At 34.7% G+C, this 16,081-nt stretch overlaps 1 protein-coding gene across 2 annotated transcripts in view; it reads right to left on the bottom strand.

Moving 5' to 3' along the window:
* PRKD1 (protein kinase D1) overlaps positions 1-16,081 on the bottom strand; it is a 413,900-nt gene that overhangs the window by 107,119 nt on the left and 290,700 nt on the right. For both annotated transcript variants that reach the window (XM_021004291.2, XM_078151407.1), the window contains exons 3-4: positions 6,928-7,059; positions 3,903-4,063 (exon numbers count right to left, since the gene is read on the bottom strand). In XM_021004291.2, the coding sequence (XP_020859950.1) occupies positions 3,903-4,063; positions 6,928-7,059 (293 nt within the window). The remainder of the gene's footprint in view (positions 1-3,902; positions 4,064-6,927; positions 7,060-16,081) is intronic.

The raw sequence follows: 16,081 nt of genomic DNA, 5'->3' as shown, positions 1-16,081 counted from the left end.
AAATGATTTAAAGAGTAGCAAGAGAATGGTAGGGCTTTACAGAGAAGGATTATAATTGAACTACATTGTTAAAGTCAAGTGGAGTAATTATCCTGCACATTTGATCCCTGTGAGCATATACATATTTCACATTTATATAGCACTTCATGGTTATAAAATCTCTATGTGCATTATCTAACTTTATCCTAACAACACGAGATCATTTGGGTTGCTGTTTTAATTTGGGATTTCATCTGGGTGGAGAGCTCTAGATGATACATTTCTTCTACCAATATGCATTACTAAGTTCTCTGCAATTGGTGGTAGCCTGGGAGCACTGAGAACTGAAGTGATTTGTCAGTCAGACAATAAACATTTATTAAGCTCCACCGTGTGCCAGGCACTGTACTCAGCACTGGAATACAAAGAGAGGCTAATGATAGTTCAGGTCCTTAAGGAACTCATAATCTAATGTGGGAGATAATATAAATAGAAAAATTAGATTAATATTAGATTAGAAATATTCAATAAATATAAATAAGAAAATTATAAGCAAAGAGAAGGTACTAGAATTAAGAGAGATGGTGAAAGGTTTCATTTAGAAGGTGGGATTTCAGCTGGAATTAGGATGGATGCCTGGGAAGCCAGGAAGTAGAGATAAAGAGGAAGAACATTCCATGCATGAGGGAGTTGGGAGACTGAATTTTTAAGTTTACAGGGTCACTCCCTTGCCTTTCTGAGGGACAGAGATAGCTCCATCCCCTGGAAGCAAAATCATCCCCTCTTCCCCCATCAAACAGAGAATGTGAAGCAGGCTAGACTCAATGCTGTATAAAGGACCATCAGGTTTTTGACAGTTACATGCCTATTGTCAAATGTGATGGTGACAGTGAGCCCTAATAGCTACTGTATCCTGGAATAGACCCAAAAGGGAGAAAATGAATGCTTTGCTTTGGGTGGTATGTCTTTTCTCCTTTCACAGTTGGGTAGAGTTTATGAGGGTTAAGTAGAGAGTTGCAAAAGAAAGAAAGGTTTAGGTTGTCTAACTCACCTAAGCACCCTCACTGTGAGGGAAAAAGGGGTCTGTTAAGTAACAGGGAAAAGTCATTTGGATGTCAATTTTTAGAACATAGTACAAAATTACTTCAAAACATGCTACAAAAATAAAATTGAAGTCAAAATAAAGAGTACTCTCGTAGCATGTTAGATATATATCAAGTCCATGCCACATTTGGGAGTCAGGAAGATTTGAATTTAAAACTTGTCCAGATCCCTGCTAGCTGTGTGAGCTTGGGCAAATCATTTAATTTCTTTAAGCCTCAGTTTCCTCATGTGGAAAATCCAGGGTATTTGTGACAATCAAATAACGTAACATATGAAAAGAGCTTTGTAAACCTTAAAGTACTACATAAGGCTCTGAAGGCAATTTTAGAGAGTTCTTCATTACACAGAAATGGCACTCTACTAGATATAATACCTCATGGCATCATGGAAAAATCATGAATGCTATTGACAAACATTGCAAGTAGGTATTTTACATAATGATAGATTATTAAAAGCATATATTTTATTTATACAAATATTTTGGGGGGATTAAATGAAAACAAGGACTTACCATTTATTTATAATTTATATATTTAGATAAGAGGATTTTACCACTTCAATATGCTTTTGTTTGTCTTCCTATTAACAATAAGCTTCTTGGTGATAGAAGCAATAGTAAATAATTGCCCATTTCTTGTGCTCCATGTCACTTGCAACAATGGCAAACTCAATGAGTAGAACATTTTAATTGCAAAGATGACAAAAATTATGTTTACATCTATTCTATCATTTTCTTTTATGCAAATTAAACTGACTTGGAGAATAGCAACTTTAACAAAACTAAACCATTAGTTTAAATCCATCAAATTTTAAAGACTATACTAAAATTTACTAATGTCCCATTTATTTTCAAAAAGAAAACAAGAGAACAATATAATACAAACTGCTACATTCCATATATTGTTTTGGCTTGGGTTTCATTGAATGAGGAATGTGTAGTATTTGATTGCATTCAGTGTTTATTTTGACAACCTCATCTCTGTTGGTGGAATGTAATTCTTCTCCTGGGTTTATTTGATGAGAAATTGAAAACATAAAGAAGACCTTCTCTTCCCCAAAACCCCTTTGTCTGCCAAAAACAAGAGAGAAAGCTTTGAAATAATGGAGGAGAAATATTTATTTACCATAATATACTGTATTTGGTATACATTTTATTTAAAAAGTTACATGTAGCTGTCTTGTAATTGAGATTGGGTGAAGTAATAACAACTAAATATCTGTTAAACAGTAAAGCTATTCTTAGCAATGTTTAATTAATTTTCTCAAAATTGGCTAATCCCTTCTGCTTAATTCAAGCGTTATACCAACTCTTCTTTCTTCTTAATTTTTCTCATGATGAAAGTCTGGTACAATTTTCTTTTAATGTATATATAAGACAACTATGCTGAAAAGTACAGGCTAAAACTCACTATTCACTATTAAAACTCAAGTTTGAATATCTGTATCTTCTTTCTTTTAATCTTTGTGAAGGTCATTAAGATCTGAGGACATGATTCATTAAGGGAGGCTAAGAAAACAAATTCTGAGACTCGGCATTAAAAAAAGGACTGGGTCTCTTTTACATTGTTTGATGATGACTGGCAGCACAGAGCTGCCTGAAAGGGTTAAATAAATGCCATTTGTGTGGCCCTGTTTTCTTTACATTCAATGAGGAACAGATCCCACTCCAGGATCGGTATAATCCAGAGCCATCTCAGGACTGGTAGCCACTATGAAGCCCGGGAGACATCAGGCTAGGGAGCAAGGGGAAATCTCACCTTCATTACTTTTCTTTAATGCACAAGCCTGAGACTGAGGGAGGGAGGAGGGTGAATGGCCTTTCTCCCATTATTCCATATGATCTGTCAGTAATCAGGCTTGCTTTCACACATATCAAGGATCTGGTAAGGAACAGTCATGATTAGGGAGACCTTATAATCTCTTTGGCATTTTTATTGTCTCATTCAAGCTATGGTGTGACATTATGGGTACCAAGGGAATAGTTCTGAAACAATGAAAAATCTCAGTAGGTGACCTCAACAGGCCAAAAATGTGAAGAATAAACTTCATATTTTAACATTTTATTAATATTTCATCTCCTTTACTAAGTGGAAACCCAAGAAAAAAGAATAAATATCAGCTACTGAGTGACCTTATTAAGGGTAAAGAATATTGTTTGGGCTCATTTGGATTTTCAGTCTCTAGAAAGTTACTACACTATGCAGGGGTAAAGAGGAAGAGCTTGAGTAGACTGTAAGCTGGTAGTTAACTGACATATTGCATTCTTAATTACTTTGAATTCCTTGGCTGAATTTCTTTCTATGTGACTATACAAATGAGTCAATACTCCAAGTTAATACCACAAAACAGAGTTATTTACTTAGGCCAAGAATATATTATACATGTAAATATAATACGTGAGTGAACTTCCTTGTTTTGTACATCCAGATACTATTGTTTATTTTTCCTAATTAAAAAAAAAAAAGAAAAAACCTAAAATCCTGTTTACCACAAGACATAACGGAAAAAGTATTAGATGCATACCAGTAATTTTAGCAATACAACCATTACATCTTTTTATAAAACATGTATTTCTACTTTGCTCCAGTAATAATTGTTCATTTATGCCACCAATTAGTCTAATATACTTTAGAAAAGAATGACTTTTTAAATAATGTCTAGTTTCTACATTTCGACAAACTACATTTCATGAATGTTAGAAAATGAGTCTTTACTATACTATCTTATTATCTTATTGAACTTAACACTGCAGTTGTATGTTTTAAGCCTGTCTCATTGCCTTAACATGAAAATAGAAACAGAAAAATGGAAAAACATACCAAGAGAGCCTCATCTTGGGTGCTAGTTGAGAGTTCTGCAGATGTTGTCCGGACGGTAGTGAGCCCTGTTAAAGAAACATTGGATAGCCGCCTTCTCCTCACACCACTGCAATTGTTGGGGATTTTAAATGCACATCTCTTATGGTAGTTCAGGCCACATCCTGGAAAAAGTAGAATGATATCCTGCCTATTAAATGTTATCCAACACTACATAAAAAGATATAAAGAATAAACTGATTTAAAAACCACTTCTTGAAATTTTCTTGGAGTCGATTTTGAAATATAAACCTGATTTTGATACCTTTATTCTTTTTTTAATGCTTTATTGATGTGTTTTAACAGCATACACATTTACAGATTATTCAACTTCATCTCTTGCAACAAAAACGGTTAAGAAAAAATAATATAGTGACTTCCACTGAAAGTACACACATTTCAAATCCATAATTCCTCCTCTCCCTTGCAACATCTTTCTATTCTACTTTAAAAAATAATAGAAATCTAATTTTTTTAGTCTTCCTACCCTCAGTGGGGGAAAAAAAGAAAAACAAGTTTCTTGTAATAAATACCTATATCAAGCAAAACAAATTTCTTCATTGGCGCTCTCTCTCTCTCTCTCTCTCTCTCTCTCTCTCTCTCTCTCTCTCTCTCTCTCTCTCTCTCTCTTTCTCTCTCTCTCTTTCTCTCTGTCTCCTTCCCTCCCTCTCTCTCTCCCCCCATCTAACATATGTATGCATAGATACTCAGTACTAAATTCTTTCTTTCTCTGTACTCTGTGTGTGTGTGTGTGTGTGTGTGTGTGTGTGTGTGTGTGTGTATGCTAAGTATTCAGGCTTCCTTGCTTGCAAATTTCTTAAAATCTGAATTTACATGACTTCACTGGTAAGTGGTAGCAATATATAGATAACACCCTTTATATGTGCGTATATATATACACACATATATATGTATGTATAGACATGTGTATGTATATATATTTGATATACATGTATAGTACATATAGATATAATTCAGTAGTCAAATTCTGTCACATCACTGTAATGGATTTTTGGCAGTGAAACTGCTCCCTACAAAAGCAGGTATGTGATTAGAACTTGAAAACCAGAGCACAAGGTAGTGTTGGGATTCCATGACTACCATTTTCATTATTCATGGTCCTACCTGAAGATCTCAGGCAATCTGCTCCAATTCAACCCTTACTTTTGCCACTGTTAGGGTTGTCCCTAATGAGTCTACATTATGGAAAGGTCTTCCCTTCGTGTTTATAAGTAGAGAATTATTTTGGTTGTAGGTCATACTAGAAGTTTGGCTATAATGAATACAAAATGTTAACTGACCAAATTCATAAGCTATACTTGAACTTGGGTCACCAAGCCATTTTTTCTGCCAGGATATTTTCACATTATACATAAAGAGATTACAGTGTACTTATGGTCAGTACCTAAGAATTTAGGCTTCCTTGCTTGTAAATTTCTTGGAATTTGAATTTACATGATCTCATTGTTAAGTGGTATTAATATGTAGATGACACCCTTCATGATCTGGTAAGCGGTTCAGTTCATTTTTAACTTCATGTCATATATTTACTAATCAATATCTTCAATTCAATTCAAAATTTTCTTTCTCAAAGAAAAGAAAGGGGAAAATATTTAAGCAAATTCTCAATTCTCATTAACATATAACTAAAAAATATCTCTTGAAACTTAATTTGAAAATAAGAGCCCTGGGAAAGGGATTGATATTAATTCAGTATAAAAAAAACCATCCAGATAAAAAAGAATAAGAACTGAACAAAGAAAGATACAGTATTTGAAGACCTCCTTTGGCCTGGTGAGCAGGAATTTCTGTGTAGGAATCAAAACAATGCTTATACTCTTTAAGGAATAAAAGGGTTTATCCTGATAAACCATTGCATTACTTCACATATCAAAGATGGTAAAAATTTTCACTTGAAAAGGAAATAAAGGAATAAGCTTCTTTTATAGTATAAAACTTATTATTTTTCCCATTATAGAATTATAAGGGGAAATTAAAAGGAATATTCAGAAAGTTCAAGTTTTAATGAAATATTCCATTCAGAACATTGGACTGAGGAAAAAAAAAATGAATCATGGGTAAGAAAGACATATTGAATAATTCTTTTCCCCCTTGTCATGATGGTGCTGAGATTGGATTCTTTTTAAATAATTTTAGGCAAGGACTATTACTATTTTGAAAAATATATAAATACATTTATTGATATGCAATAAACTTTACAATTTTCTACATCTTTAAACTGTTTTACATGCAATATATTATTTTGCTGTAATCACTTATTTTATAAGCATGATTTGTGACTGAGTTCATAAGATCTTAATTTGTATTCTCCAATTTTTCATCACAAAATTCACGCTTTTATCATATTAGATGTTAAGTAGAGCTTAACACTGTCCATTTTTCCCAATCAAATCTGGATTACAGCCCACAGGTTAGAAATTTTTTTTCACTTTTTAAAATTATTCAATTAACAAGTTTTTTTTTATTAATCTGTCCTACTTACTAATCACACTTATCCTTTCATTAAAAACAAACAAACAAACAAACCTGAAACAATGACCAAGACCAAATCCTTCAGTATATTATCTACATGGATCAGTAAAACAAATTCCCATATTCTTGTTGTTCAATCATTCAAATTTTGTCTGATTCTTCATGACCCCATCTGGGTTTTTCTTGGCAAAGATACTGGAGTGGTTTGCCATGTCCGTCATCAGCTCATTTTACAGATGAGGAACTGAGGCAGACAGGATTAAGTGACTTGCCCAGGGTTATACATTATTCCCACATTAGCCATGTCCAAAAATGTATGTCTCTGTCTGCATTTTAAGGTCAATGGCATGTTTCATCTTTATTCTTTTGGACTTTTAAGACCATTACTCTAGAAAAGGAGAAGCTATGAGGGTGGAGACAGGGTTGGTAAGGTGTAGGAAAGAAAAAGGTAATTCAAACATACCTCAATTTTGATTTAATAAGGGACATAACCTACCTTCACATTTAAGCCCTTGACGGACAAGTCCCCATAACATTTCCCCACAGTGGTCACAGAAAGCTGGAGCCCGGTACGAATGAACAAATAGTGCATGTGGTCGGATCTGAAAATCTTCAAAGGTGGCAGAAGCTGCAAAATAGTAAAAATATTGAAAAATAAATTAAATGAATACTGTCGCAATTGTACAGTCATCTTGCTAATGGTTAACTGAGATCTTCCAGAAACATAAGCTTCATCTTAACCATTAGACTCAACCTTTGCTTAAGGACTGTTAATTACGAACATATCTGACTCGCCAGAGTTTCACCTCCTTTCTCTGATCATATTCTTTCATGAACTGAGATGTGAATGAAGTGGGATCTAGACAAAATATAAACAGTAAACGCAGGAAAATAAACTTGGAAAATCCATGAACAGGAAAATCAGTCTCTGAATATTTGAATTGCCATATTAGACTACTAGACAATTTTCTGTTCCCAAAGGACAGGAAAATATTCAATTTACATTGAGTGTCCTTCACACATGTGGTACAGCCTGTCCTCCCTTCCTGAAATTCTCTTCTTACTTCTGCCTTTTAGAATCTCTAGTTTTCTTCAAAGCACAGTTCAATTACTATCCTCTAATTACCCTGTATTTATTTTGCAAAAACTTTGCAAATGATTCTGTGCCTACATGTTGTTTTCTCTGATAAGATTACAAGCTCCCTGAGGGTAGGGACTCTTCCATTTTTATCTTTGTATTACTAAGAACCTAGTGTACATAGGTGTTTTGTTAACTGACTGTTGGCAAACAAATACATTAGTTAAAAAAAATAGAGGCCATAATTATGACCTTAAAGAGGGAAAAGAAAAGGATAGGGAACTTCTGGCAGTCTATTAAGGAAGTCAGAATTATTGGAAAATGTTAGCTTGTCTTAGCATGACTAGTGAGGTTTACACAATACACTGTGTAACTCCCTCCATTATAAACCATATATATTTGTGTTGTAGAATGTGTCTTTGCATGTGTTTGTGTGTGTGTTTTATCAGGCCCACGAAGAGTTTTAAAAACCCTTTCTTTAAAATCAGAACTTGTTTCCCTCTTATGGCCTCCCTGCTACATTCATTGTTTTTTTTATGGTTGCAAAATTATCATTAATGTACATTTTAGTCTACCCGGAGAGACCTTGATAAGAATTTGCAAATGATTTCCAAAGATGAGATATTCATCATATCCTGAAAATGATTCCTTTTTTATGGGGGGGAGGGGTGGGATAAAATGAAAAAAAAATACAGACTGCTCTTTGAAACACACCTGAATATCAGCTGTGCTTCATAAACTTGTGTCAGTCAATTTATTCCCTTCCCCTTCATAGAGTATAATAAAATATTTACACTGAAATATCTGGATTTTCACATATACACATTCACACAAATGTCACTCAATAGAATTTGTAGCGAGCCAATACCATCTTTTGGCCCAAACCTTGGATAATGTGGGAGGGAGATTCCACCAGACAATAGTGGCATCAGCACTTACAGGTGGATTAAGTCCAAAATTCAGTTTTGCCAAAACAGTGAATCCAATTTAATATTAAATGTGGCAGTGATTTAAAAGCAGCACTTTCTAATGAAAATTGAGCATCAGGAAGGTGTTGCTGTTTCTCGCTTTGTGAGAAACTAGACACTGCAACCCTCAAACTATGCCTGATAAAATAAACTGCATCTGGCTGAAAGCAGAGCCAACTTGTTGAAGTTGCCAGGATGGAGCAAAATGATTTAAAAAAAAATACTTTTTTGGAAGCAACCAATCATCTGTGAAGAGAGAAAAACAGAGGTCCTTCTGAAAGGGTTCTACCTTTCCATTCTCTGTGGAGATCCTACATGAGCACGTTCTGAGTTTCTTGGGAGAATCCCTATGGATGCAAATCCTCTCTTTAAAAGTAACTTCCTATAAGCTAAGTGGCATGTTGGTAGCTCCAAAATATTTAGAAACCAAATATAGATAAGTATTTTTAATTAATGCGGTCCACCTATCTCCTTTGAAAGTATAGCACCATATAGTACAGGATAAGGAACTGATAAATAAAGTGGAGCAGTTAGTCCATTTAAAACAGGAATTCTTAACCTTTATTACGTCCTCGAGCCCTTTCACAGTCTGGGAAAGCCTAGGGCGCCTTTATCAGAATTATGTTTTTAAATCAATAAAACACATAGGATTACAAAGGAAACCAATTATATTGAAACAGTTATCAATTTTTTTAAATAAAAAGTTCACCAACTGCAGGTTAAAGACCCTCTGATCTAGAGGAAGAAACATATACTAGTAGGTGAGGATCAAGCAGGTCATAGAATTTTAGAGCTGGGAATGATTTTAATCATCATCCATTCCAAGCCCTTCACATTATGCATAAAAACCAGAAAAATGATACGCTTATGTAATTATTCTATAGCAGATCCCAGAAAGAACTCAGGTTTTTTAAATCTTATGTGATTGTTAAATGTCATAACCAGAGATCTGGAGAGGCCATGTTGCACACAGTAGATAAAATGCCAGATTCGGGTCCAAGTGACACCTCTGACACCAAGTCACTTAGTTTCTTTGAGTCTCAGGCAACTCTTTAAGAGGCTAAATAATGGAGGGATTGCAAGGGGTGAATGAAGTTCTCACACAAGGAGTGAAATTACTGAAGAAATTACAGTTCCTTGATGTACTGACATATCCAAAGAGTAAGTCTAGAATTGGTATTTCCTTTCTAGACAAGTAGGGCTTGGTTATTTTCTTAGAAGCCATAAGGAAAAAATATTGGAAGTAGGGGTGTGTGTGTGTGTGTGTGTGTGTGTGTGTGTGTGCGTGTGTGCGAGCGTGCGTGTAGTGGTGGTGATGAGACAGTTCGGCTGATTCACTGTTATTCATCTTTAAAATGGGATTACACTCCAATTTGTTCAGTTTTGGTCAAATAAAAATACCCTCTCCTTCAAACTCATGGATTGTGTTTATTAAGACTACAGATTTGTCTCATGAATTTGTTCTACCTATCACATTTTCAAGATTACATGACCAGCCCAGGATCCATGAATGGAGAAAGTATCTGACCAGCCCCAAGTTCCATCATGGCTTGCTTTCTTGATGCATTCCCCTGACACTCAAAAGCTTCCGAACTTTCCCAGTGAGTGTCTATTCAACCATGAATCAAATCATATCAGGTGCTGGGGAAACAATACTCCAAACTTGCCTAAGCTGATTGCCAAAATACATTCCTCAGGGGCAGCTAGGTGGTGCAATGGATAGAGCACTGGCCCTGGAGTCAGGAGGACCTGATTTCAAATATGGCCTCAGACACTTGACACTTACCAGCTGTGTCACTCTGGGCAAGTCACTTAACCTCGATTGCCTCACCCCCCAAAAAACACATTTCTCTCCCAGAGTGTATGCCAAGGAAGGGAGAGACGGGAAGGACAATCAATCAACAAGTACCTCAGTTTCCTCAACCACAAAATGAAGGGGTCCTTCTAGATGACCTCTTAGGCCTCTTGAAGTTCTAGCTGTATAATATTATTGATTTAACGCTTATGTGCTCTGATCTATGCCTAATAGTATAGATGTAGTTAAAGTAGAAACTAAATCCTAAGCAATAACGGAATCATTACAGATATCACCAAAAATAAATCATCAGAGAAAGAAACAAAGAGTATTGATTTCTTTTGTTAAAGGAAATATGAAATGCTGCTATCAATTAGAAGAGGTAGTGTAATATCTCAAATGCTTGCCTTTGATAAATACACTAATATCTTAGTTCATCTATTAGAGTTTTGTGACTAATTATGGAAAGGGAGAAGACACTGGGGAAAAGGGATATGAATGGTCTCAGAAGAAGTAATAGATATAAAGAAATATATAACAACCATTTACATTTGTAGCCATGGACCTTTTCAGACCAAATGTGGTTAATTTACTAGCTCTATCCCAACATCCCCCAAAAAGTATATTCAAAGTTTTGAATATGCAAAGGTACTTATCATATGATAGCAGAATTAAAGCTAGCTGGGACCTCAGAGGTCACATGGTCTAAGTCTGTTATGCTACAGATGAGGAAATTGGGGCCTGATGAAGAAACTAAGTATCTTACCCAAGGATGTAGGTGACTAAGTGGCAGTAATGAGATTTGAGCCCAGGCCTCTGATTCTCAATCTCATACTCCTTCCCACTGAATTTCCCCAAACTTGACCCTTAACATATCTACTCATAGAAAGTCTTCACACCATTGCATCTTGCTGACCAGAGTGCAGTCTAACTCTGGAGGAGAAAGGAAAACATTTTGGAGCCAATAATACTACATGGATTTTTTGGCATGTGTAGTTGTCTACAAATATACATTTTCCATTATTGTATGCGATTTAGTTTTGAGTGTGCTGTGAGGCAAGCTTATGTCTTTTTTGTCATATGTAGCTAGTATTAATAAAATGTGTTACCTACCATTAACTGTTGTTTTGGAAAAGCACTCCTAGTTTCCTTGAGGACAGTTGTTTTAAAAATGCCACCTGAATAACCATTGGTGTTTTCCAAAACCACCTTGACAACATTGCTTTAGACATTTCTTCAGATTACTTGGGAAAGATTCAAGCAATTAAACCCTGAAGAATTATAATTCCAAAAAAAAAATTGTGGCAAATAAGTTTGTTTTTCCTTTTGCAAAAGAATTAACATTCACAAGCAACTAGCACCCTTGACTTATGTTTAAATGCCGTTTTCCTAAAGTTCAATTTTAATATTCTTCTGTTAATTTTAGAATAATTAAATACATTTTAAAAATAAAACCTACAGACTATGGTAAGGTTTTTATATTCATTTGAAATCAAAACACAACATCCATTCATTATGAATTTACCTGTTCTGTACCCTGGGGGAAATCAACATTAGCTGAGTTTATGCATGCTGTCTCAACTAATCACAAAATTGCACTTCAGAGATAATCACTTAGGATCAGAAAACAAAGTGAACACTGTAATTCAAGTTCATTTCAGTTCTGGAGCCAAAATGGACTGATAAGAATAGGCATATGAAAGTGTCCTGTAGTCTGGAAGGCAGCAACAATGTTATCTGCCACTCTTTTATCATCAGTCAATCCCATTTAAATTAAAGTCATATAAGAAGCATACAAATATAATAGGCCCTTTACACTTATATTTGTGTCTTTCTGATTTGCTCTATTCACAGTCCATTGTTATGCTCCAGTATGGATGAGAAGGGAAAATGACATGCTTTACTTGGTCACTGAGTGTCTGAAACAAGTAACTGAGCCAGAATCCTCGGATAATCACCAGTTCCTTTAAAGTTCATTATAAATTGTTCCATAAAATAGAATAAACTGTCTGGTTCTTGTTATAAAAAAAAATGAAACTCTTAAAAACAAAATATAGAATGTTTAGAAGTTAAACTTCTATATTTAATAGTAAGGAGATTACTTCTTCCTCCAGTTTTTAAGGGCAATTTGTGAGGTGCATTGATTCTGGTGACTAGAGAATATGCATGTTGTTAAGACAAGACTTGCACAGAATGTTATTGCTATCTTCATAAATTGGAAGGCTTATCATACAGAGACATTATGCTTTAGATCATAGATCTAGAGCAGAAGGGACTTCAGAGGATATCTAGGCCAACCGCCTTATTTTACAGATTAAGAGACTGAGGTCAATGATCATAAAGGGTTTACTCAAAGTCACACACAGGTGGGATCTGAATTCAGGTCCTCTGATGCTAGAGATGGCATCTTTTATACCATTGCCAATTATATACTCTGTTTCACCAAAGAGAACAGAAAAAGGACCAGTGGGTGGAAGCTGAAAAGAGGCAAAGGTAGGTCTGATGTTAGGAGAAAATAAAACTAAAAACTTTCTAGTGATTAGATCTCTCTCAAAGTGGAATGGCTGCCCTGAGAGGCCCTGGATAATCCAGTCATTACAGATCTTTAAGCAACGTCTAGATGAATATATACGAGGTATAATGCTGAGAGGCAACTTATTCAGACATATATTAGACTAAATAGCCACTAATGAGTCTTCCATCAGTGCAATTCTGTGATTTTGGTCATTATGACTTAGGATTGATGCTCAAATTATTTTATTTGTAAAATCCTTTTTAAAAATTGAAGAAATTAAACAGAGCATGTATTCTAACATCTTACACATTTCATTTTTAAATTTTATTAATTTATTTTGATTTATACTTCCATATAATTTTGAGTTTAAAATTTTTCTCCCCCTTCCTCCCCACCACCCTCCCCAAGATGGTGCACAATATGATACAGGCTATACATTTACATTCCTATTAAAAATATTTTCACATTAGTGATGTTGTAAGTAAAAATTAAAACCAATAAGAGGAACCATCAGAAAGAGGAAACAAAACTCAACAGAAGAGAAAACAAATAGCAATTCAACATTCATAGTTCTTTCTTTGGATGTGGATAGCTTTTTCCTTCACAAGGCCTTTGGGGATGTCTTAGATCTTTGTATTGCTGGGAAGGGTTAAGTTTATCAATATTAGTCATCGCATAATATGGCTGTTATTGTGTACCACATTCTCTTTATCCTGCTCATTTCACTCAGCATCAGACTATACAAGTCTTTCCAGGTTTTTCTGAAGTCAACCTGTTCATCATTTCTTATAGCACAATAGTATTCCATTACATTCATGTACCACAACTTGCTCAGCCATCCCCCAATTGCTAGGCATCCTCTCAATTTCCAATTCTTTGCCACCACAAAAAGAGCTGCTATGAATATTTTTGTACATGTGGGTCCTTTTCCCATTTGTATGATCTCTTTGGGATATAGCCCTAGAAGTGCTATTGCTGGTCAAAGGGTATGCACATTTTTATAGCCCTTTGGGCATAGTTCCAAATTGTTCTCCAAAATGGTTGGATCATTTCACAACTCCACCAACAATGCATTAGTGTTCCAATTTTCCCACATCTCTCCAACATTTATCATTTTCCTGTTTTGTCATGTTGGCCAATCTGATAGGTGTGATGTGGTACCTCAGAGTTGTTTTGATTTGCATTTCTCTAATCAATAATGATTTAGAGCATTTTTTCATATGACTATAGATGGCTTTAATTTCTTCATCTGAGAACTGTCTGTTCATATCCTTTGACCATTTATCAATTGGGGAATGGCTTGTATTCTTATAAATTTGTCTTAATTCTCTATATATTTTAGAAATGAGGCCTTATCAGAGAGACTGGTTGTAAAAATTCTTTCCCAATTTTCTACCTTCCTTCTAATCTTAGTTGCATTGGCTTTGTTTGTGCAAAAACTTTTCAATTTAATGTAATCAAAATTATCCATTTTGCTTTTCATAATGTTCTCTATTCCTGTTTGGTCATGAATTCTTCTGTTCTCCATAGATCTGATAGGTAACCTATTCCTTGTTCTCCCAGTTTACTTATGGTATCAGCCTTTATATCTAAGTCATGAACCCATTTTGACTTTATTTTGGTATATGGTGTGAGATTTGGGTCTATGCCTAGTTTCTGCCATACTCTTTTCCAGTTTTCCCAGCAGTTTTTTTCAAAGAGTGGGTTCTTATCCCAGAAGCTGGGTCTTTGGGTTTATCAAATAATAGATTACTATAGTCATTGACTACTGTGTCTTGCATATTTAACCTATTCCACTGATCCACCCTCTATTTCTTAGCCAGTACCAAGCAGTTTTGATGATTGCTGCTTTATAATACAATTTAAGATCTGGAATTGCTAGGCCACCTTCCCCTGCATTTCTTTTCATTAGTTCCTTTGATATTCTGGACCTTTTTTTTTCCAAATGAATCTTGTTATTATTTTTTCTAACTCTATAAAATAATTTTTGGTAGTTTGATTGGTATGGCACTGAATAAGTAAATTAGCTTAGGTAGATTGTCATTTTTTATATTAGCTGGCCTACCCATGAGCAACTGATGTTTTTCCAATTATTTAGATCTGATTTTATTTGTGTGAAAAGTGTTTTGTAATTGTGTGCATAGAGTTCCTGGGTTTGTTTCAGGAGGTAGACTCCTTATTTTATAATGTCTACAGTAAGTTTAAATGGATTTCTCTTTCTATCTCTTGCTGTTGGGCTTTGTTGGTAATATATAGAAATGCTGATGATTTATGTGGGTTTATTTTATAGCCTGCAACTTTGCTAAAGTTGTTTATTATTTCAAGTAGTTTTTTACTTGATTCTCTAGGATTCTCTAAGTATATCATCATGTCATCTGCAAAGAGTGATAGCTGTGTTTCTTCTTTGTCTATCCTAATACCTTCATTTTCTTTTTCTTCTCTTATTGCTAAAGCTTTCCAGTATGATACTGAATAACAGTGGTGATAATGGACATCCTTGTTTCACCCGATCTTATTGGAAATGCTTCTAGCCTGTCCCCATTACATATAATGCTTGCTGAAGGTTTTAGATAGATACTATTTATTATTTTAAGGAAGACTCCATTTATACCTATGCTTTCTAGTGTTTTTAATAGGAATGGTGTTGTATTTTATCAAAAGCTTTTTCTGCATCTATTGAGATGATCATGTGGTTTCTGTTGGTTTTGGTGTTGATATGCTCAATTATGCTGATAGTTTTCCTAATATTGAACCAACCCTGCATTCCTGGTATAAATCCTACCTGGTCATAGTGTATTATTCTTGTGATAAGTTGCTGCAATCTATTTGCTATATTTTGTTTAAAATTTTTGCATCTATATTCAGAGAAATTGGTCTATAATTTTCTTTCTCTATTTTGACTCTTCCTGGTTTAGGTATCACACCATATTTGTATCATAAAAAGAATTTGGTAAGACTCCTTCTTCACCTATTTTCCCAAATAGTCTATATAGTATTGGAATTAATTGTTCTTTAAATGTTTGATAGAATTCACATGTAAATCCATCTGGCCCTGGAGATTTTTTCCTAGGGAGTTCATCAATGGCTTGTTCAATTTCTTTTTCTGAGATGGGTTATTTAAGTATTTTACTTCCTCTTCTGTTAATCTGGGCAATTTATATTTTTGTAAATATGTATCCATTTCACTAAGATTGTCAAATTTGTTGGCATATAGTTGGGCAAAATAATTCCTAATTATTGTTTTAATTTCCTCTTCCTTGGTGGTAGCTTCACCCTTTTCATTCTTGATACTAG

The sequence above is a fragment of the Phascolarctos cinereus genome, unplaced genomic scaffold (genome assembly GCF_003287225.1).
Source record: "Phascolarctos cinereus isolate Bilbo 61053 unplaced genomic scaffold, phaCin_HiC Scaffold_3;HRSCAF=262, whole genome shotgun sequence".
In the NCBI taxonomy this organism is placed as follows: domain Eukaryota; kingdom Metazoa; phylum Chordata; class Mammalia; order Diprotodontia; family Phascolarctidae; genus Phascolarctos; species Phascolarctos cinereus.
This window is presented reverse-complemented; position numbering and strand designations above follow the sequence as displayed.